At 32.3% G+C, this 24,920-nt stretch overlaps 3 protein-coding genes and 1 long non-coding RNA gene across 5 annotated transcripts; 2 read left to right on the top strand and 2 right to left on the bottom strand.

The window, feature by feature from the left end:
* Nucleotides 1–609: 609 nt before the first annotated feature.
* Nucleotides 610–7,407, bottom strand: LOC145939610 (uncharacterized). The gene is made up of 5 exons (XM_083044061.1): nucleotides 7,366–7,407; nucleotides 6,636–6,911; nucleotides 4,601–4,952; nucleotides 4,012–4,227; nucleotides 610–634 (listed from the first exon to the last, which is right to left on the bottom strand). Exons 1-3 carry the CDS (start codon nucleotides 7,393–7,395, stop codon nucleotides 4,929–4,931), a joined length of 330 nt encoding a protein of 109 aa, XP_082900187.1. The 5' UTR covers nucleotides 7,396–7,407; the 3' UTR covers nucleotides 610–634; nucleotides 4,012–4,227; nucleotides 4,601–4,928.
* A 3,003-nt stretch (nucleotides 7,408–10,410) lies between these two features.
* Nucleotides 10,411–11,811, top strand: LOC145939968 (uncharacterized). Its single transcript, XR_014425931.1, has 2 exons — nucleotides 10,411–10,629; nucleotides 10,858–11,811. It is a non-coding gene; the product is annotated as an uncharacterized LOC145939968 (long non-coding RNA).
* On the bottom strand, nucleotides 11,422–20,709 carry Pvf1 (PDGF- and VEGF-related factor 1). Of its 2 annotated transcripts, none has more exons than XM_083044635.1 (6): nucleotides 20,010–20,707; nucleotides 17,416–17,515; nucleotides 13,888–14,102; nucleotides 13,664–13,762; nucleotides 12,648–12,832; nucleotides 11,422–12,014 (listed from the first exon to the last, which is right to left on the bottom strand). In XM_083044635.1, the coding sequence occupies exons 1-6, from the start codon at nucleotides 20,223–20,225 to the stop codon at nucleotides 11,849–11,851; spliced, it is 981 nt and encodes a 326-aa protein (XP_082900761.1). In that variant the 5' UTR covers nucleotides 20,226–20,707; the 3' UTR covers nucleotides 11,422–11,848. The 2 variants fall into 2 exon arrangements, 1 of the variants encoding a protein (XP_082900761.1); XR_014425930.1 differs by having other exon boundaries at nucleotides 11,963–12,014; nucleotides 12,560–12,832; nucleotides 20,010–20,709.
* LOC145939958 (uncharacterized) lies at nucleotides 14,764–16,822 on the top strand. The gene is made up of 3 exons (XM_083044633.1): nucleotides 14,764–15,008; nucleotides 15,215–15,780; nucleotides 16,143–16,822. Exons 1-3 carry the CDS (start codon nucleotides 14,764–14,766, stop codon nucleotides 16,601–16,603), a joined length of 1,272 nt encoding a protein of 423 aa, XP_082900759.1. The 3' UTR covers nucleotides 16,604–16,822.
* Nucleotides 20,710–24,920: the final 4,211 nt, after the last annotated feature.

Raw genomic sequence — 24,920 nt, 5'->3', positions numbered from 1 at the left:
CATCGCTGTACCTGCCTGCGTCACGCAGGACACGCCAACGTGATGAGATTGATCGAGCTGCCGGCTCATTTGCAAAACAACTCAACGTTTGAATATCTTAGATTCCTCCGGAAAGATTTATCTGTTGTTTCGAAATCCCAAATATTTTTTTTAAATGTGTCGCGGCAAACAGAAATAAATAGTAATCTCCTAAAATAAAAATTTTAAGTGAAACATTAATGTGTATTCATTAAACGGGAAGAATCTAAGTAATTTCATATAGTGATTCGTCATCATACGGAGATCTATAAGTTCCGGGGAAAAATGCTGCGGGATGCTGTGTCCTATGATGATTGCATTCGTGCGCGAGAGAAGTATACGCTATCGTACTATGTCTTACCGTACTATACATTACTGCATCGTGCAGTAGAAGCAACGCCGAGCACCAACATACGACGAGAAGAGCAGGACGGACGGACGATGGGACGAGAGCGACAGAGGTAGAGAGTAACATAACGCGGTTTTGCCTCTTTTGCCAGTTCTGTCTTTTTATTTCTTCCTCTCTTCTTTCCTCCTCTTCGCCTCTCTCCTCATCCAGGAGCGTATCGATCGACAATGAGCGAAGCGACTTTCATTGTGTTGTGTGGATTCTGTTCTGTAAAACAAGTTCCATGTCATTACATCTTATAATGATCTTAGTGAATCTGTTAAAATAACAAAGATATTTATTTTTCAAACGTTATTATATCATAAATGTCAAAAAATGTTTTTTCTTTCAAAAAAATGGGTGATATACTTGAAGCTAATTACTTCGAATTTTCTGCAATGCGTAAAATTTTCAGTAATTATAAGTGACAACCATCAAGGGAAAAAAAGAATCCAAACGCGCCCAGATGGTTTATCGTTGAAGCTGCTGCAGCGGTAGCGCTAATAAGCGGTAACGTAAATAAAGGGTGCAAGCAGTAATTAATTGTGTTCGTTTTTTTAAAGAGAGACGAGAAGAGTTATTAATTAAATCTCGCATACCATCACACATTCTTTGTTGCGAGAATCTTACTTTTGAATTTGGCTTGATTTACACTTCGTTAGATAAAGAATACGCAAGAAAATTTTTAAATCAATATACATTAAAATATATATTTAGATTATATAATTATCATTGAAAAAGACTTTTCATTCGAAGATATATCAACTGATATGTAAGTTTCATTGAGATAAATATGCTCCTCGGTCTTTAACCCAGATTCAAGAAGCGAGATCAATTATGCGGCTGCTTTTTATCCCTGATTGGGACATCCTCGTTGCGTTCTCTCTCTTTCAAAAGTCGCGTATGAACCCGTTCGCCGTAGTACGAGGATTCATCGAGGATTCCTCGAAGCTACTCAATGACGAACGTGAAGTTCGCGGAAAAATTCTTTGTGCCACGCGAAAGCGGAAACAATATTATGCTATTGAACAGAGGAAGTATCCGGGAAACATCTCTCTTTCTCTCTCCTTCTGTAAATTGATAAAATTTTATATATAAATTAAAATAAAATTATATTGTCTCTTTCTATGAATATCTCTTTTAAATGTTTTTAATTAATAATTTCTTGGGAACATTTACGGAGAAATTTGATTAAAAATTTCAACTCTCTTCTAACATAATTCAATTCTATGCTCTATGATACGATATATTTTCATACACGCTATCTCTCTTCGTTCATTTCCGAGAAATTACATCGTTAATATATATAACGTAACGCGAATATCGCACGAGGCACAACAGCCTCCTCCTTACATCCCTGTCCACCTCCTCCCTTCGTCCATCCTCGCCTCTTCTTCGCCTGCACTTTCCCCATTCCCTTCTACATCGGCCCCGAAGGGCCGATCTTCTCGTCTTTTTCCCCTTCGGGCCCCGCTCGTTCGCTTTGCTCACTTTGTACAGCGTCACGGCTACTTTTGTTGCTCTCCTCGCGTTGCTTCTCCTTTTTCTCTTGCTGCCTCCTCTCTCCCTTCTCTTCCACCCTCCGATTCCTCGCTTCTCTCTTTGTCCCTCCGGCTACGTTTCTCTCCTCATCCCGAGATTCGTTCCTTTTTTTTCTTCTCCCTCTCCTTCGTACTTCTCCCCGCTGCAAGTTAGTCCAGTTGCTCCTTTTGTTTTCGTCGAGTGAACGAGATGCCAAGAACGACGAAGAGTAGGTATGAGAGAAAGATAGAGGGAGAGAGAATAAGAGAAATTACGAGCGAAAGGAGGAGACGTTGCGCGTCGACGAGGAGAAGAGACTCGAAAGAGAAAGGAAGGGAGAAGAGAAGCACACTTGAGCGAAGCGTGTCCCGACGCGCGAGATGCGATGATCGAATTCGACCATCGAGATCCGGATCCACGAAACTCGCGATCTTTCTTGGATCATTTTCGCCCCGAGGCCTATTCTCCTTCTCCTCTTCTCCTTTTTTCTCTGCCACATTAAAAATAGTTAGCATAGTTAAACCATATTTAACTATGGTAATTACTCTTTTTTTCCATGTCTAAAATCAGCTTTGTTTCTGAAACATGTCGCTCTCTGATGCGCTAATTTATCGAAAAGATTAAGATTATCAGAGATGATACGAGAAAAGAGAGAGTTGTGAGAAATGCGACATGATTTAACGCTACTAGGATATGCTGAAGAAAGCTATTTCACTTTGTCGCACCGAAAGAGAGCCTTGCTTGACGGAGTGCTGATCACTAGATGCGATGAGCGCTTAACAGAGCGCATTCTCCCTAAACATACACTTATACTTATTCTCACAAAGTTCGAATGTATAGCAACACTAGGAACGAGATTTGATGAAGCTGTATTGGGAAACTTATAGAAACACGACGGAGGCGAGACAAAAATGAAGGAAGAGCGTCGGCGATCTCTTTGGCGAACGGCCACTTATTTATCTCGCGAATACGTCTCGTAGCTTTCCATAGAACAGCCCGGTGAAATGTACGCGGACATACACTCGTAATTCTGCGAGGATCATTAATGTCAACGGCATCGGCGTGTAATACCGAAGCCGGTCGAGAGAGATAGAGAGACAGAAAGAGAGAGAGAGAGAGAGAACGAGGGATAACGAAGTAGTTATAAACAGTAGTTCGAATAAAAACCTTGACGGTGCACTCGTATTTGCGTATAAAAAAAGAATTATGAATCATATATATTCATATATATGATTCATAATTCTTTTATATTCATATATATACATACATATTCATAAATGTACATACATATTCATATATATACATACATATTCATAAATGTACATACATATTTATATATATACATAATCATAAATGTACATACATATTCATATATATACATAATCATAACTGTACATATTCATATATATACATAATCATAAATGTACATACATATTCATATATAATATATATACATAAACATAAATGTACATACATATTCATATATATACATAATCATAAATGTACATACATATTCATATATATACATAATCGTAAATGTACATACATATTCATATATGTACATAAACATAAATGTACATACATATTCATATATATATATATATATATACATATATATACATATTCATATATATATATATATACATATATATACATATTCATATTCGCTTGGACACGCTCTTTCCGTTTTTTCAGCATCCGAACACGCGTAGGAAATAAAGAGAAATGTCCCGAAGACTGGTTCTTTGTGGAACCCAGAGTTGCAAAGAGATTTTTTAATTGCTTTTTTTTATTTGCAACTTATCTTTCTCACACAATCTTTAGAAAAATTTGAAATTAATTAAAATGAATAAAAATTATAAATGAATAAAATCTATATCCCAGAGACGCAAAACACGAGCGCCCGTCTTTCGAGATGCTGCCGTGTGCGTGCATCTCGTTTATATTTTTTTTTTACTATTCAGACATAAATACTATTATACTATTTCCAAGTGTAACTATACTATACTCGTTCCTGCGCGACGATACAAACCAAGACCGGTCATTTCGCCGTCTTAAGAATAGTAAAAGCGAGCATTACTTACGAATACATGGTAATTTACAGCTGGTGCGTACGAGACGCGGGTAGTTCGTAAACTGCAGGTTTCTTTGTGTCATTGTTCACTCTCGTCTAAGGTATTTCTCCTCGTTGTCTTACGCCTTTTTCCAATTTTTATCACAATCAGCGAGAACCGTTTTTTTTCTATCCTCGCTACGTCTTCTTCAGGGTGCGTAGGTCTCTCTCTTTAAATCGCAGAATCCTATATAAAACGATATTTATTAATTGTGTGTTCTCTTTATATAAAGAAAAATAATTTCTACAGAACAAAAATTATTTTCTATAAAATATAATTTTAATATATTTTTATATGTAGCATTTCAGATTTTTTCTATATATTTTGTATTCTTATTTTACTTCTAAAATAAAATAATAAATCAAAAAGGTTCTGATATGTAAATACAAATTCAGATATGAAAATAATTAGTAAGAGCCAAACACAGATATCAGATGTAACAAAATTATTTTTAAATTCCTCTATACTTATTCATACTAAATAATTAATAATAGAGGAATGTAAAAATAATTTTGTTGCACATATCTTTGTGTCTGGCTCTTCTAGCTTACGAACTTACTTTTTACATACTAATTTGTACGTCAATTTTATGTTGATTTTCGCGTTTCTTTTTCGCGAAAGAAACTTCTTCCCTGTTGACTTTCTCGCGCGTCTGTGCCGAGGAAAAGTGGACTGCATAGCTCAGAAGTCATCACGCGCGGTCATCCCCAATGCACATGCGTGCATATGCACAGCGTGTCTCGTCCCGAGCTGAACCATTGATTTGCTCTCGTTGCGCTACTGTATCCATTTGTATATCTCATTCTTCAGCCCTTGTTCTTTCTCAATTCATCTTGGCGAGTCCATTATGTGCCATGTGATTTTTTTCCGCTTTACAATTTGCTCGCTCAAGTTCTGAGATTTATCTCTATCTGTGAAATTAAATATCTTTTATAATAATTTTTCTAAACTTAATTATTGGACTGTAATATCCAATAAGTTAAATATAATTTGCAAAAAAAATTTGATATAATTAATGCATGTTTCTATGATACATGGATGCGATATAATTGTGTGCCAGATAAATTGACAACTGAATAAAAAATTTCATATACTACTTGTCAAATAAAATCTGGTTACACAATAATTAATTATCCATCGAACTTTAGTGACTTTAAATTTTATTGTGTGATTGAGAAAACCTTTTGATGTAAAACAATATATTTTAATCTGTATAAATAATAAAATATTAATTAGCTATTTAACAAAATAAAATATTAATTAGATAATTAATATTAGCTTAAAATAAAGATTAAAATTAGATTAAAATTTAAAAATAAATATCTAATATCAATGTAATTTAAGCCAAGAGACGTCAAGTTTTTTTTAAAGGAAATTATAAATCTTTTTATGCGCTTCATCTTATTTTCCCCGATCGACTTTGAGCAACGGTGATCAGGCATGCCTGTACCCTTTCGTTGAGCCTCTCGGTGATGGCTTATCAGTTCGTATCTTGTACAAACACGTTTCACCTGGTCTCGGACAGTCACGGCCCACGCCATTTTCTACCGGCACTGCCCATGTTATTTCGTAACAACGTTTCACGAGAGACCACTTTATCTCTTATACTTCGTCTTTCATCTCTTGCCCCCCTCCGTCGATAGATTGGCCCGATGGCTTCTGTACGCTGGTAACCGGGAGCCGATACCGGTGTAATTTCGGCGAGGGCAACTTTTTACGCAATACACGAAAAGAAAAAGAACCAGTATAAGCCTCACTTTCTGCTGTTATATTTATACCGAGCAATTTATCTTGCTATACCATGATCCACGTAACATTCTATCAATCTCTTTTTAAGAAACACTAAAGCTACAAAAACATATAATCTACTTCTTATTTTATATTTCTTTTCATGGACCACTGATCTCATTGAATGAATTGCAGAAACGCAGCTATTACTTTAGACAGGAAGATAGTTGTTGATTACTGTCTTCAATAAATTTCTTTCGTCTAATTAAGATTTCAAATCGAGCAGGAAGAAAGCGAACATGTTTCAACGCTGCGGCATTTTTTATTTTAATTATTATAAGTGTTCGTCGCATATGGAATTAATTATAGCGTTCTTGACTGACTTGACATCTCTTTTCAATAGATTTGACTTACGTAAAAAAAAAAATTCATCGAGTTTTTTAAATTTATATAAGATTCTAGGAACGAGACTCCTTTTCAAATTTAACTTTACATTCTTTTTCCATTTCGAATATATTATACCTAGCTGATCGCGTAAGTATAATAAATTGAGATTATATATGTATACGATATCATATAAAAATCATTATTTATGTGATATGAAATAATTACAACAAAATAAATAATTATATGAGCAGGCAGTAAAAGTTTGACATTAGCTACTTTCGCGACAACCAAGACCGCGTGCGTTAATCCTTTCGCTGTAGCAGACTCTGAAAGATCGTCTTCCATCAAGTCGTCCCCGAGGATAAGACGATCGAGTTACTTTGTATGTGGAATCTCGCGCCTAGAATGGGCCGCATCCGTAATCCGGGCTTACGGCCCCGCGAGATGCCCGGGCGTGCTTTAATATGATTTAAACCCACCGTCGTACCGGCTACCGTATTACGCTTCTCTCGGACTTCTGTCGTCGGCTCTTTCTCTGTCGTGGAACCATCCGCGGGCGGCACCAGTCCTTGAGGAGAGGCCGCGGGGAACGGAGGAGAGAAAGAGAAGGAGATATCTACACGCGTGCGTACACACGCAAGAAAGTGGCGTAAAATACGCAGGCAAGGCACGAGTTTTTGCCGCCACTGGCCGGTCGATCGTCTTTGAATTTTAAGCGTTACCCGCTTTGTGAACCGACGAGAGCACCGTTGAAACTGCAACGCGAGAATCAGTCCACAATTATATAAATGTTAATATTTTATATTAATAAATATATTAAATAATATAATAAATTAATATATTATTTATACAGATTCAAATAATATTGTTTTACACCAAAAGAATTCATTGGCGAAAATATTAATAAATTAAAGATTTAATATATCGTAAGAGATCTTTCAAACTGTTAAAATATATATGTATGTACATAAATCTATATATTTTTTCTAAGATACTTAGAGAAACAATCGATATTTTCTGACGTTTACTAGAAAATTAAATGATAGTTTATTACTCATTTATAACCGATAAAACGTTAGACCTTCTTGAAACTTTATCGGAGCAAAATAAAAATAAATGTAACATTATGTTGCGGCGTCTCGTTTGAAACGTTTCGCCGAGACGAGAGGAAGAAGAATCGCAATTGCGACGACAGTCGGCATTGTTCACCTCGTTTCTGGTCCTTCGTCTTCCGCTCATTGTCCATCCCCTCCTTCCTTCCTTCGTTCCTCTGGTCGCTTTGAGGAAGCCGCCTCGGTGCAAGAGAACCCCGGCACGGGGCAACGTACACTTCAGGTACCTCACTGCGAAAGCTCGCAAAAGTGACAAGGCCCTGGCAATTATAACGGATGGCGCAAAAAAATGGCGCCGTGGTACGGAAGGTCGGTTGGCCGACCGGCCAAGTCGGCTACCGTTTCTCTCCCCCTTTCGCCAGCAACCTTTACGCGTGTATATCAGGGAGCCTCCTGATGATTAATCGCGGGTATCACGGCGAATCTCGACCGTCCGCTCTCTCGAAGTCGCTCGAATTTGTTGGACTCCTGTATTTAACATAAAGCCGTTTTATATTTTATATATATATAATCATTTTTTGTTATATTCTTTATTTTTCGCCATATAAAAGAATAATTTATTATTTATATATATAATAAATTATTTTTATATGGCGGAAAATAAAGAATATCACAAAAAAATAATTTAAATATTTTATATAATAATACAGTGATACATATTGCATTACTGATTTTTCCGTTTTCTTCAAATCTTAAAAATGTATAATTCTTATTAATATAAAATATCTCTTTTATTAATACAAATATGTTCTCGGACATAAAAATATTAAGATATCTATATAAGAAAAGTTGAAGATAAAAATATTTCATAAAGACACAGTTATATATATATTGAAAAATTACAAAAAAAAACAATGATTTCTATATATCAAAATCTTTTTAATATATAATTATATATATAATTGTTAATATATAAATGTATATATATATAATTGTTAATAAATGATTGCGTATCAAGTGCTATTTGATAGAATTACATTTAAAAATATGGACTCTTAACAATTTAATACTAATATCAATTTAATATAATCGATATTTTAAAATAAAAAATAATTTCTCTTTTTTTCTGTTAATAAATAAAGACTCTTTCCGGCACGAGATAACAATCGTGGGATACATTGAATTCTAAATGCGAATATAATTAATTTAAATTTTCAAAGAGCAACTTGTACCTATATAATTATGCTAAGATATAATTGTAAATGAAGAAATCAAATTCGTTTGTACACTTATTAAATCATGAACGATAAGTGTACAAACGAATTTAGTTTCTTATATGAATCAATTATACGTGGTAAAAATACCTGAAATTCAATCCTGTAATCAGCGTAAGCACAGCATGTCAGTTGTAAAGTCTCTAATTACAAAATTGCCAATTAATTGTTTATAGACTTATGTCGACCAATTCAATCTTCTTCAGCTTCTGTAAAATTTTGAAGATGCTACAAATAATCACAGAGAGAAAGTAGTAATTTAATTTCGACACTTCAATATGGTTAATATATGGTAAATATTATTTTTCATATAGCGAAAAATAAAGAATATCACAAAAAATAATTTAAATATTATATATTATATTAAATTTAAATATATTTAAATATAATAATGCAATGTACATAGTATATTACTGACTTTTTTCATTTTTTTCAAACATTAAAAATGTAGAAAGTCTTTTAATTAATATCTCTTTTACTAATACAATATATTCTCATATAAAAATATTAAGATATCTATATAAAAAAGGAAAGTTCAAAATAGAAATATTCAATAAAGACAAATTACAATAAAAGGAATAATAATTTTTACCAAAATCTGTTTAATATAGCAAAGTAATGTCACGCAATTAAATTTTATATGCTTATTATTTTACGCATAAAAATTATAAATAAATTAATCATCTTTTTGAGTAGTATATGCCATCTAGTGATTCTAGAGATGATACGAAGGAAAGAATAGGAACTCATCAGGTAACTGTTTTGGTAAATCATTGTTTTGAAATATATTTTCTAATTTATACGATAAAATTTCATTAAAGACTTTTTAATCGCACAAAGACTAGCGGTAATTAAAATGTAATTTTTATATTTAATTATAAAAGCTATGTTATATTTCTGTGTATTTCTCATCTAAATTAAATTATACATATAATGAAAACTGTATGTATTATTATCTAAATTTTTTAAATATCCATTGCTACTATATTTGCCCGATTGCACAAGAACGTTCATAAATATAAACAATATTGGAGGAGAAAAATGATACTCACACAATATACATCTGTTGAATAAAAAGAGAGAGAAAGGAAGATTAGATTCTTCACTTTTATATAATAAGGATAATACTAGTTGTGTCAAAAACACAACTTTTTCTTCTTCAGAATAAATCTATTCTTTTATGTTTTGCAGATAGGTGACAACATTCTTGTTAATTTGTAAGAATTATAGTAAGATCTCTCTTCAATACATTTGGTTGTGTTCTAAACAGAAAATAGAGAAAATTACAGAATTTCAACATGCATAATTATATATTGAAAAAAGTTATAACCTCACAAAAGAAAGTTTTCAGTAATATGCATATTTATTTCATAAAATCCAGTTTTTTTTTTTTCTATAGCTTCTCTTTCGTGTATTTATTGTAATCCTATTATTCTAAATCAAACTGTCGTAGGAGCCACATAAATAAATGCTTACATAATTCTTTCTTACCAAGATGCAACATCTACAATAGCCATTTCCTTCAACTGTAACCGTTTCTTTTGCTGTTCTGTTACATCATACGACATGTTAATCTGCGTGTACATCGCATACCAATCGATCCGTGATCGTCTTATCAAGTTTATAAGTAAATTTGTACGAAAAGTATACCGCTTACATTTGTGCCTCTCAGTCAGCCGTAAAAATGCAAATGGCGCGAAAACCGTTAACACTGCTCAGCCGTACTGTACTACGTTGATCAAATGCATGCTTGTATAAGAATTAATTCTGATTTATCAACGACAATAATTAATAATCTTAGAACGATAACAAACAATTAATTAATTATTATTTTTTATCAATCTAAGATAATTAATTATTGTCATTGATAAATCAGAATTAATATTTATATAAGCATGTACTTGACTAACGTAGTATATTATGGCTGAGCAGTGATGATCGTTTTCGCGCCTTTTTGCGAGCGAGAGACAAATGTAAGCGGTATACTTTTCGTACAAATTTACATACAAATTTTATAAAATTGTTACGGATTGATTAGTATACAATATACATGCAAGTCAACATGTCATACGATATGACAGAACAGCAAAAGAAACGATTTAAGTTGATGAAGGAAGCGGCTATTGTAGAGATTGCGCAATCTGTTGGTAAGAGTTATGTAAACATTTCTTCACGTGGCTTCTATGACAGTTTGATTCAGAATAAGATAAAAATAAAGGTACTTCGTAAAGAGAAGCTATGGAGAGAAAACTGGAGATTTTATGAAATGTTTTATATATTACTAAAAACTTTATGAAGGTTTGAGGTTATAACATGTTTCTCAATATATAATTTTGCTTGTTACAATTCTGTAATTCTTTTTTTTTCCTGTTTAGAACACATAACCAGATCCATTGAATCCATGAGTGAGAATTATGGCGAGATCTTACGGATTAACAAGAATGTTGTCACCTATCTGCAAAACGCTGAAAAATCTGAGAAAGGAATGAATCAGACTGTAGCGGATACAGAGCGTATAACTATAGATAGAGAGAAGCAGTAACTAGTATGATCATTTTATTTAACCTATATTGCTTGTGCTTGAGGCACATTGATTCCTCATTGCAGATTTTGATATGTTGCTCCAAAAAAATAATTTATATTTGACAAGAAAGGTATGCGTATGATTTTTCACTTCGATATAATTTAATACTGCAATGAGGAGTCTTAAGAATTTCATGTTATAATGACTAAAATTTTCTTAAAACTGTTCAGACACTTTGTGAGTGTCCTTTGCTATAAATACTAATTAACAAGTAATATGTAATATATAAGTGAAAGACTTAAATTTATTGTCATGTGTAATAAGTAGAGTCAATAACAGTTATTTCTTACTTTGTCATTATAACAATAAATACAAGAACAATAACTTAATGATATAAATAACATTGACAAGAGTATATTTTTATGAATAATTCTTTTCTATTATATCACAATGTTTCTCGATCTTTATCCAACAGTAAATACATAATAGCTTAACACCTTGGAACTAGTAAAGCCTATGTCATTCTGCTATAGCTTAATAATATAGAATCATAAATAAAATGTAATAATATTTCTGGCACTACTAGGTCACAGACCTCATTCATTATATTATTTTATGCATTGCAAACGCACCAATACTGAAAATTTATAGAACATGTTTTTTATTGTGATGAAATTGCGATAATCTAATGAAAGTATAAAATAATATATAAAATAATTCGCTCTTCTGTTCCGAGGCATCGCATTAATAACAAGTCTCGTCTGTGTAACAAAGAGACTAATAAAATGACTGTGGATACATTTTAGCAGTCTTGTAATCTGTACGTCCGTCCTAATTCTTTGTCACTTGTATTCCGGATCTTCCTTGTGTTTTCTTCTAGGATCTGATGGGTCCAACGGGATTATCACAGGCGGCACGTTTTCGGGCCGACGATTAGAGAAATTGTAATTCGAACCTTTCGTGGATACAAATCTGTTTACTGGTCTAGAGGACATTATCGGTCCACATCTGGAACATATTTACGGTTACATTGCGAATAATTGTAAGTTGAATACTATAATTTTGTGATCAAACTGTGCGTGAACTGAAAGGATAGTGTAGATTATCATTCACATATCTCATCTCAGTTTTTTAACTTCATGTCATTTTGCGTCATTTTTCAGGGATTTAATTTAAAGCGTCAGTCTTGTTAGTAAAGTATAAAACATTTCACCTCTAATGTTATGTATTAATTAAGTATATATAATATATATCACATGAGTTATAACATCATTTTAGTAACTAGAAGAAAAGTTTTGACAAATAGAAGCGAGTTTCATCTCGCTCTTGCGCCTCGTCAAATAGCATAGAGAAAGAAAGATCGAAAGTAGTTTTATTTGCGTGCAAACACTCCGTGCGAGAAGGAAAGCATAAACATAGGACGTGTGGCATAGATTCACGGATAGGATACAAGGCGTGTGAGACTTGTAAAAATTTCGTGCAGAATCAAATAGGTAACCGAAATAGTCGAGAATACTTCGGTGAGTAGATCGGTGCGTTCGCTCAAGGCTTACAAGTCATGACAGAGTAGTAGAGTGCAGTGAAAAAGGGGAAGACGCCTTATATTCCTTTAGAAGATCCCTCTATTCTGTCCGTTCACACCTGCACGTGTTGTGATTGAAGTAATATCCGGTGCTGCAGGGCTCGATAGTTCTGCACGAACAAATGCAAAGATCCGGGTTCCAGATCTTCGTGTCGTTGTTCTTTCGGCACTTCTCCGCCTCATCGATGTTGTCGCAGACGCATTTGCAATTGTGCGGCTCGTAATGCTGTTTGTCGTTGCAATGCTACGGTAAAAAAAAAACGATATGAATCATCGACGAAAAGAATGTCAACACTTTGCGCGCGCGCTTAAATATGATTAAATTTTGCTTGTCCAACGCATTGACACACTTCACGAGCGTCCGCACGTTACAAGGAAGCGTCAATTGTAGTAATATGTAATCAACGAAATTAAGAAATTGTCGAAGCTTATTTTGGCTTGAATACTACACTGTACACTATGCGTGTCATAAATACCTTAAAGTATTATTTTACTAAAAACATATATATATATATATATATATATATGTTTTTAGTAAAATAATACTTTAAGGTATTTATGACACGCATAGTGTACAGTGTAGTATTCAAGCCAAAATTATCCTTCAAATGCAAGATTAACGTTTTCATTATATGAAATATAAATAATTTATATAAAATTCAATTTTTTTAAATATGTACTTATATATATATATATATATAAGTACATATTTAAAAAAATTGAATTTTATATAAATTATTTATATTTCATATAATGAAAACGTTAATCTTGCATTTGAAGGATAAGCGAGATAAAGATACATGTATAGAAAATGATTCACGCTTTCGACTCGACTATTACTTGTGTTTTATAATGTATTTTCATGCATAGTTGGGATACTTGAAAGCACGAGAGGAGCTCGTGATCTTTTCAGTCGACTAGCTGACGTAAATCGCTCTCACGTACATATGACGCGTGAGAAACAATACAATGAGATATATACGATGTGTGAGGTGCGAAACTCGTGAAGTGTGCGGCCCGGTTTAAAGAAGGAAGGCGCCGATTATCCGCTAATTATCGGTTGTCATCAAATTACCTCCTCCTTGATTTTGCAATCGCACTTGCACTTAGTATGCTCCTCCAACGGTATGATTCGTCGACCCGCATAATTTAGTTCCATAGACGCCACGTGCACCTTAAGACGACAGAGACAAACGAATAAAAATGTTTAATAATAATTATCGCTTTCTTTCGAATTGTTTTCTTGTAATAATAGGCGCGTTCTTGTTTGTATTCTTCAACACGATGACGATCGATTACCTCGAAATTTCGAATTTCCATAGCTGTTGACTGGCACGAGAGCAGAGAACTACTGCAACATCCACCGCATCTTTTGATCCGTGTGCAGGGCGGGAAGATAATCGTCGAGGGATCGTCGTCGTCCAGTTTTAGAGAGACAGGTTGCAACTCGGGCATACATTTAGCTGGTGTCGGTCTCTCTGCGTTCGATCGTTCCTCACCTTCACCGAATCTACCTGAAAATTTGAAAATTTAGTTTATATTCTGTCAAATCTAGTTGAAAACAATTTCATTATACTAGTCGTACACTGGAAAAAAAATTATTAACTTGACTAAATTACTATTTTAATTGTGAACATATATTTTAGTATTTAAGTCAAATACACGTTTTGTTAGATTTAATATGTAACATTTAATTTAAATTTTTATTTTTATATGTTCTTTTATATTTATATGTATTTTTGTATTTTCATATTTATATGCATTATATGCATTTAGTTTTATATGTTATCTTATATTTATATGTTCAATTAACAAAATAATATTTAGTTGAACGATTTAGTCAAGTTAACAAATTTTTTTTCAGTGATAGATACAACAGTCTAAGATTAGCGTTATACATATAAAAGATATTGTAAGGAGTAGAAAGTTTTGACAATTTGGACATTAATTTTCAAGCGTTAAATTTTTTCTTCTTTTTTTTTGTATATAAACATTTCATGTTATTATTCGGATATATAAGGTAATGTCAACAAAACAGTATCTAGTCTAACGACGATACAGTACACAACAAGTAGTGTAAACACAGTTTGTCGAATGATTAAAGCAAAGTTAAGCAATATTAAATCGATATTAAATTTTTTGTAGACAGTCGCATTATTCTTTTCGAATGTGAAGATGACCAACGAACATGCTCAAGCGATTTCAATTGCCAATCATTATTTCATGTTGGCCGATGGAATGATTCCAGGTTTCAAGGATCATCTTGCAAAGCGTGTGGTGCTCAAATGGTTTGGAAACAAGATCACAGGAAAGAGAAATGTAGCTACTTTTATTACGTCCCGTAAAACAGAATCCTTTCATAAGTTTCACGATATTATGCCAATTTCGGACATCATCGCTGAGGAGAAACAATCAAATAGGTGAGAACATTAAAACGATAAATTAATTATACTGTATATCTCATCACATTGCATCTTATATTTATATTCATGAAATCATACCTCTTTCTAAAAATTAAATTTATATATACGATAATCAATCTATTAAGTTATATTTAACACGTTTAATTAATTTAAAAATGTAACACTTTTTTTATTAAATAAAGACGATTTGACTTTTTGCGTAGGTTGAGAGAATCTTTAGATCAAAACGCTAACAATAAGTGTAAAACCCACACGTGCAATTGTTCTCGTAAAGAACTAACTCGCTGTTCACACGAGACTGATTGTGAAATGTCAATGAACTATGAGATAGATTTTATCGCAATAGATTTTAATCGGGAAAATAATGAAAACGATGCAACTTCCGTACATAAGGATGGCTATGACACATTAAATATTGTGAAGAACAAGCTGACAATGATGACAGTTTGTGATGACGTGGATGCAAATATTAACGCAAATCAAAATGAAGTTAGTGCAAAAGCAATCGCCGAGATGGATGATAAGAGTTATGATCTTAACAAGAACGATCTCTGTAATCTTTTCGAGCCCGAGATTACGTCTGAGGCTATCGTCGAGAAGATACAGAACATTAATAGGACAGAATTGAAAGAGGAAATGGCACCAACCGTCAGAGTCATCAACAGAGAGTGTGGTCAAGGAGATGGACCTGTTATTGTTGAAACTGGTACGACTAAGTACCTGGAGGCAAATGGAACAATAAAATTTTCACGGCTAAATATACGAGAAGGTAAATATATAAAACATACACGAAAGTAGAATAGATATATTATGAGTATAAATATATGAAAAGGTAGCATTAGAAATCGATTTAAAGAAAAAACACTTTCGAAATAGATAATATTTTATCACATCAAAAAATCAAATACAAAACAATGATAATTATATGAAAACTAATTAAAGCATATTTAAAATTAAAAAATATTTTTAACAAGAGCTCTATTAATAAAATTAAATTATAGGCTCACAAAAATTATTTTTAAATAAATAATGCTTTATCTATAATAAATGTTAGACAGATGATTAAAGCAAATTTATATAATTAAAACATACTAAACTATATATATAATTTTAAAAAATATTAAATTTTAGATTCTTTATTTTTATATCATTGCTCAAAAATCTGGAAAAGGAAAAATTGGGAACGAAAATGCAGATTACAAATCGCGTATTCGCTTTTAATCGATAATGGATCCCCGAAAATTGTCAAAAAATGCATGCAGGAAAATATTCGTTCCGCCAGTCATTCAAATGCACATGAAATGCAAAACAGTAAATTGCCAAGTCTAGAAGAGGCAATTCAAGTTAGCAATACATTAATAATGGACACGAACTATTTCGGTGGTTATATGCAACCCTTAAATTTTTCAAATGATCGCGAAAACTATCTGAAAACTTTCGAAGCTGAGATGCAAAAGAATTTCAACGTACAATCTTGCGTGCGTTACGTGAAAAATAAATTGATTTTCGACTATCCGAATAAAAAACCACTTTTGAATGTCATGTATAAAATTCACAAGATCGTTTATACAGAAGTTGAACAAAATGTGTGAATCTATTACACAAAAAAATAGCAGATATAGAATAAACCTACACAAGTTTGCGCGACTGAATGGCATTTGTGTCTATAATTACAGTATTATCAGGCGGGAATTAATTGACCGGGGACACGCTTCGGCGAATTTGTATTCATTACAATAGAAGAAGTATCAATATATCTTGCGTTAATGGAAAAGTCATTTAAAACTTACAAAATCTTAAAACATATTTTACGATCGTAAGAATTGGTAACATACATTTTTTTAAAGGCTTATAGCACTGCATCGAAAGTAAGAACGCATATGATCCACGTTAATTTACAAGATGATCTCGGTATACATTGATAACTGCACGTTTGTGTAAAGAGTAGAGTAATTAAGGCATACCGCCGCAAATAATTTGTTTCTGCTTGTTAGATGGAAAATATTGATTTTATCACGATCGCGCACAGTGATTTTATTTGCATTTCGATAAACGATTATTTTTTTTCTACGATACTATACTTGCATTCAATTGCGGATATTGATTACGTGATATTATGAAAAAAACAGACGTAATTGATAATATCAATATATTTTCGAAATATTATGATTGCACAGTGATATATTTTCTAGTTTTTGTAACAATAAATTGTGATAATAAATTTTAATTTCGATATTTTTTTATTTATTATTTTTAATTTATTTTTTGGTACTTTTATATAATATAGAATTTGCATCAAGTAGATCCTAATTTGTTCTATACTTTTACAATACAATTAATTTTTCAAGATTATTATTTATTATTGATACATAATAATAAGTAACTTTGAGTGAATTGAACTTACTGCTTAATGTAGATTCTTTTTGTGGAACACCTTTGAGAAGCTGCAAAAACTCGTCCGATGATTCTATGAAATTTAATCTAATGGCTAAATCGAGCGGTATCTGAAAATAAAATATTTTTACAAGATAAGTTACATGTACATATATTGTATAAATGTTATTCCCTATATATAATATCTTAGTCACCAATAATCTAATCAAAATCCGATAACGAAAAAATCATAAGCGTGATTGTCGATGTGACTAAGGACAAAAACTTTTGATTTTCTAGCATTTATTTTAACATTAAAAATTATTGAAAATTATTTTATTAATCTGTAATCGACGAGTTTTTTATGCTAATACATGTCGTGGGAAATTTAATATTCAGTATTGCTATCGATATGAAAAATAATGTTTGATTATACTATATTTACAAAACTTTTTAAGAGACAAACTACTAGTTGTTTTATTAATCTGAAGCATTGATGCGTTTTTTCCTGTATCAGTAATTCCGGAAAATTTAATTGCGTAAGAAAAGATAAATTTAAAATGAAAATTTCTCAAGTTTATTTTAATTCTGTGCGCGTGACATGATAAATGGTTGAGATCAGAGAAATAGAGAAACAATAAATTTTAATGGATCATATGCGTACTAAAATAATCGACTATTTCTTTCCGCAATCTCATAAATATTAATTTAAAAGGTAAACATAAAATTAAATTCTTCGATTGGGATATTCCCGCAAATTGTGAATCATCCTGTTCAATCGCGGATACTTGTGTGACTAAGGAGAAAATTATCTTGGATAAATGCATAGCGGTCAATGATCCATATATTACACAAAAATTTTATTTTTTGAGGAAAATCGATTTTTTCACTGCATTTAAAATGAAATAAGTTTTAATATGTATTTGTGTTACTTTGAAAATAATATATATAAATAATAATCTTGATTTTTTTATAATGAAATTACAATGAAGAATGTTGAAATAAAAATGGAAAAGATGCAATTTTAATCTATATTGCATAATCTACAAGCAATTTTGTTATATAGCTTATTTGTCGAATAGTTCTTTAGTTTCAACTAGCTTAACAATTATTAAATTTTCGATATATAATCATTAAATCCACATACTTCACATTGATAAATATCTGTAGATGTATAGTGGAAAGTATAGTAGAAAGTATAGTAAGTTTTGAACATTGCATAGTTATGTTATTAGTCATTGATAGCTGCTTTGAATGGGTGCGAAAAATCATTAGCTCCGATATCATGATTGAAACAGGTTCTCAAACAGGTCGGATCGCTATTATATACCACGTAGAAAAAAAAATAATGATAACATAGCTGTCTAGCGAGCTGACTCAAAAGTTCACTATATTCGCATATTATATTAATCTATCATTAACAACAAATATCTCACGCGTTTTTTACGTTTTAAGTACACGAAACGCAGGCTTATGAGATTTGATACGATACGTATGATACGATTTGCATAATCGAAAAATATTTCGCGTATCGGAGACAATATTTTCTAGGGAATAATAATCCTTTTTGATACAAGAAATCGCGAGAAATTCTGAATCTCTGTTCTCTGAGTTTATCGGCTCTCGTCGAACTCGCAGGTATCGACAACCTTGAAATAAAATCTGAAATGAACAACTTTACGATAACGACCACGTATAGTTTTTTCTCTTGGGATAGCACTGGTTACGACCTTGCCAGGAAGCAAGGTCTTACATTCAGCGCTTAGGCGCCGTTATGTTTTATTGAGCATTCTCGATTTCACTACTGACTCAGTCGCGGCGGCGAGATATTATAATAATTATCAAGCTAATAACTATACAGACTAATAACTATGTTGACATAAAGATTTCTCTTCTAAGCAGCCGACTCGCTTACTCAGTTATTTTTTCAGTTGCACGCGAATTCATTATCTTACGCGTTGTATTTTTACACGTCTATATTTCCTCTCTCTCTTCCATCCGGATTATTTATTATTTTGCAAATTAATTCTTTCTAGCAGCATCGCGTATCGTAAAATATAGATAGAGTTATTGATATCGATCACGAACTAGTCGATTAGGTATTTACACAATTGCATGCAAGGTGAGATGATGTACGATCGGTTTCACATCGTGCCGCGAATTATAAGCGTGTCGATTGCACGCGTGTTGCGATTATTTCATTGGAAAATATCCTCGACATTGGCAAATTCGGCCTTCGACGTCATTTCGGCCTTTGCAGAAAGTAATTCTTGGAAACGAAGGTGTTGCAACGTGCATCGTACATCATTTTAATTCAATTGCCTTGTTTTAATTTTTAATTTCTTTACGTCTTTACAAAACTAATTGAATGTATCTAAAATATAAAGTGCGGACAATTAGATATTTTACATTTTTTTCAATGAAATAATTATCGATTTTAAACAGATTATTATCTGTGAAACTATTAAATTTCCTTTTCCGTACGTCGTGACTGATTTCAAACTAGAGATAAAGTGATATTTATGATAAATTTAATCTAATCTGATAAACTTAATCTAACTTATATTTCGAATGACTCAAATTAATTTAATGTGACATAACAAGAATCAATGTGTACCAATTTACCAACGTATCGCTGTCATCCGCAGATCTCTTCGCGGGTTCATTATCAAGGGCCCTCGATCTCGAGCCGATTGGTCCAGGAAAGACTATGTGATCAGGATTGCCATGATATTGACTGCTAACTTGTCCCACGATGAATCCGCAGCAAACAATTGCAAAGACGAATGTTCTTACGCCAAAGTGAAACAGCTGATTGTCAAACGATACGTCAAATTGCATTTTTGTCCGTAAGTAATACGTTTCTACACAGTTTCTATTATACAAGCACACAAAGCGTCGATGTCGACGATTATTATCCGATTCTTTTCGATTGATCTATTGATTTGTTTGCTCTCTCTTTTCGTTTCTTCGTACTGAGCTTCCAAGTTTCCTTGCGCGACAAGCACTTGTTCTGAGCGGTACACCTGTGCGTTCCAAGTGCCCGCGCCACGACTGATGAGACGAACACGTCTCGCGCGTATTTCTTGACTCACACGCACACGCGTGCGCACCACGAGTGCGCTCGCACGAAGCATTGCTGTGGAGATAAGCGGCGTGACTTTTTCGCCTAACATTACTGATCGGCGTTGATTCTCCATCGCAATAAAACTGCATGAAAAAGCACGATATACAGATAACGTATTGCGCGTCTTTCTCTCTTGCATAATCCGGGAAATCCTATTCTGCAAATTCGTGAAGAGGTCCGAATAAAAGACGGCCGCGATCTAAAAATAATAAAGATTTATTTTGCTATTCTATTATTCATTTATCATTTGTATTTCGATCACACACATACACACATATTTATTGTATATATTTTTTTGACATGTGTTCTTTAAATCTAACAATAAAAGTCTTTACATTGTATGTTACAGTTCTTAAAAGAAAAATAAATTCCACAAGGGTTTGAAATTCTAATTGAAATAAGTTAAAGAAAAAAAAAGTGGACATTCTTTTTGGCACTCCTGTTTTTAATTTATCATAGAATGTTTATCGATATCAATCTTATCAGAATGAAAGAATGTACATGAAAGTTTCTTTCATGCTTGGTAACGTCTTATTGATATTTATAATAGATTAGTATTATTATAGGCATTACGAAAGATTTTTCAAAGTAGCCACACAAAAAAAGTCATAACTTTTTATTATTACATGTCGCAACTATGATATAGAATGTAATGAAGAGAATAAGCAAATTTTTTTCAATACTAAAAGAGCAATTTGTATGTGTGTATGTGAATGTGTGGATGAAGTAGGCGTTTAAATTTGCATATAAAATCAACTTAACCTGAGAATTAGTTTTCATAACATTATACTTCAAGGTAATAATCTGTGGAAAATCTCATCTATCCAATGATGCAGATACACTTACGTAAAGTACAAGTGGAATAAGAATTTGTAGAAAAATTCATACGATTTATTAATACCACTTGGTGAAATAAAATCACAGATTTGCTAATTAATATCAACGAGTTTACAAATTAACCTAATATAGTATTATTAGGTTAGATATACATATAGGTTAGTAATGAAAGGTTCATTTACCGAATGATTTTTTGACCAAATAATTGACCCATTTTCCCTATAGATAGCGCTAATAGTCCAGAATATTTCATGCGCGAAAAATCCGCGCCTCAAATATCAGTTCGCCTTGAATTTTATTTCTACCTACATACATTTCGATATACATTAATATTAATTCTCCAAAATTCTATAGAATTAAACAAAGTATCACGCTTGATTCGCTGTTTAGACAATTTATAGTATTTACTTCAATATCTCGAGTTTTATCCTCAAGCCGTTTGAAAAGTCGCGCCACTAGTTAGATCGCGGTCGATCGCTAGAAGCGACGCATCAAGTGTACGTTCAAGTCGCGTTAAAGTCGCTCGTCCGTATTTCTCGCCTTATTATTGTCGAAAAGAGAATCGGAGGCGGTAAAGACTATCGCGAGTGTCTTCCGTAATGTCGTGTGTCCGTCGTAATCGTATTAGCTACCGCGCGCGATTGCTATTGTACGAAATATGAACGCGACAAATAGGCCGGCCGCGTCTATCGCGTTTCATGCATCACGAGCCGCCATGTTGTCCTTCAATCTAACGCTTCGCGTCGCGACGCCCGGATCGTCTTTGGCTCGCTCCGTATTTTTTCGCGAGTATTACTATTTCAAAGCGAACCTCGCGTAATAGAGTATCGCGAGTGTCTTCCGCGGTGTCGTATGTTCATCGTGAACGTATCAGATATCGCGCGCGATCGCTATTGCACGAAATATAAAGGAAACAAATAAGCCGGGCAAGTCTCTCGCCGGATCGCTCCGCATTTTCTCGCGATTGTTTATTACTTTAAAGTAAAAACGCTATCGTGTGCGTTAATATCGTGATTTCGGAATCGACGCTTTCGCGTGTCCGTGTGCTTCAAGGACGTCTTGGAAATCTTGCCGTCTTCGTCATCCTTACAGCCTACTACTGTCTTGGAAGTGCAGCGAGAATGCAGTTGGCATGATCATCATCATCAGATATGTACGTGCATTCAATTCTAGATCAATTTTTCTTTTTCTAATATAGGAATAAATAGGTGGAAAGCGGGTATATGTGTGTGCCTTTCTTTAAACATATACATTTGAACAATATGGCTGTGTGTACGTATGTGTGCGGCGTAGTTGGCGCCTTTTTGCACACGACACAATACTACCAACAGTCGAATTCATTTGATCGATACATTACCGTTGTATGTTTATTGTCACGATATTACTGACTGTTGGATTTACTTTTAAAATAACTTTTACTCAATATTAATCTAATATTTTTTGTCGCAGAATATACTGCGAAAAGTAAAAAAAGCAGGATATTAAAAAGAAAATACATTGAAAATATAATATATTTTGATATTTGCAATCAGTCGAGAATATCAAGTTCTGATCTAATAACCAATATTTCAAAATGTAAAAGTAATGTTTTAAAAAGTACGTAAATATTGTAATTAATTTGTCATGGAAAAGTTCAACAGATAATCAAATATTTTTTTAGAAACAAAATTAATAAGTATATATACATATTATGATAACACGTTTTTATTACGTTTATTTAATGATAATTTAATATATTTAGTGTAACAATTATTAACATTACTTTTTTATCTCTTTTTATTATTGTCTTTTTTAATTTATTTAGAATTTTATTTAAGTACTATGTATTTTTTTGTCAATAATATTATTTCAATAATCAATAAGAATAATGCTAACATATTTATTATAAAGAGAGAGAGACAATAAATCCATATAAATTAAAAATTTTTTATTAAATAATAAAACAATATTTAATGCTACTACTGGCAAATATTTTATTTATCGTTGATTATTATTTATATATATAGACTTAATAAATATTTTACATTATATATGTATATGTACATACATATAATTATTTATATATGTAGAGATTAATTTAAAAAATTACTTTTCTAATATATTATTTTATTTATTAAAATAATACTCCACATACAACATTTACATGGTGCATACAAATTAGAAATGCATATTTGTGGACTTGTAGAGACAATAATTGTTTAATTTTGTTAAGGTGATTATTTCAAATGCATGATACTGCGTAAATATATGTACGCAGAGAAGAATATACGCATTTTAAGTCGTCATTATAAACAATAAAATTTAATTGCATTATAGTAAAAAAATTTAATTTGATGTAATTATTTTTTTATTATAAATATGACATCTTTGCGCGACAAATGTATATTCCGCGTATATGTTGCTGGCACCATTCTATAATTAAATAAAACGAAAATAATTAATTATCGATTTATTTTATTAATTTGTTAATTGATTTATTTTAAGATATAATTATAATTTGAATATAAAAATATTATATTTTCTTTTAAATATTTTTATTTTAAAATCGAACTATAAATTTTACAGCACAAGAAAATACACAATAAAATAAAAATAAATTTTCTAATTTAAAAATATTATCGAATATACTCTTACCTCGTGCAAGAAACGATGTGACGTAAATTACAAATTGGTAAATGTCAAAATTTTTCTGCATTCATTACGAACGAGCCTATAGCCTGGCGGACACTTCTGTACCCGGTTTCTATTAGGAAATGTTAACGGCCGTCCTTCACATGCGAATACTAACATTATCGACACGAGAATCAGTAGCAATAAACGTGCTGGGGCCATTATTACAAGCACTATCCAATCTTTCAAATTCTTTCAAATTTTAAATTAAATATAAACGCTGAACAAGATTAAATAAACTGGCGTTAGATTGTTTAGTTCTTTAGCATGTATGCGCTTACAGCATTCAAATGCTAATAACGACTGGTTCCTATAATTACAGCAGCATTCATGTATTTATATACAACTTAGGTCCCATCAGTGTGGTTTCCCGTCTCCTTTCCGTTTTGTCACTGTTAATTTGCGGTTGAAATCATATCCTGATTGGTTACGCACGAGCTTTTATTCGAAACTTCCGCAACGATTAAGTATTGAGAATGATTGTGCACTATACATACATATATTCGAGGTTTATACATTACAGATAAAGAGCTTGTTTCATGAGTCACTGGAAATACAGGCGATAGGAATAATGTATAAATGTATTTGCAAATAGGAACGAGAGAGTTAATTTTCAAATTGTTTTACGCACAATGAAATATTAACCACGATTATTTTTTAATGCTAAATATTATTTTTAATACTTGATAATATATAATATTCACTGGTTTTAATTATGAGTTTTTGATGTAAAGCTATAACTTATTATTTGAAAAAATGAAATATATATTATGTATTCTAAAAATTATTATTATTAGTGAAAATAAGTATACGCGATAAAATAAGTCAGTCGAAAATATTTCCATATTTTGATTATTACAATTAATGAATTCTCGATGGTGTCACATTATAAATTTTATATA

Source organism: Prenolepis imparis, unplaced genomic scaffold (genome assembly GCF_030444845.1).
Source record: "Prenolepis imparis isolate NDT839.2.m4 unplaced genomic scaffold, iyPreImpa1.0 SCAF_8, whole genome shotgun sequence".
NCBI classification, from domain to species: domain Eukaryota; kingdom Metazoa; phylum Arthropoda; class Insecta; order Hymenoptera; family Formicidae; genus Prenolepis; species Prenolepis imparis.
Note: the sequence above shows the minus strand (reverse complement) of the source record. Positions and strands in the feature narration are given on the sequence as shown.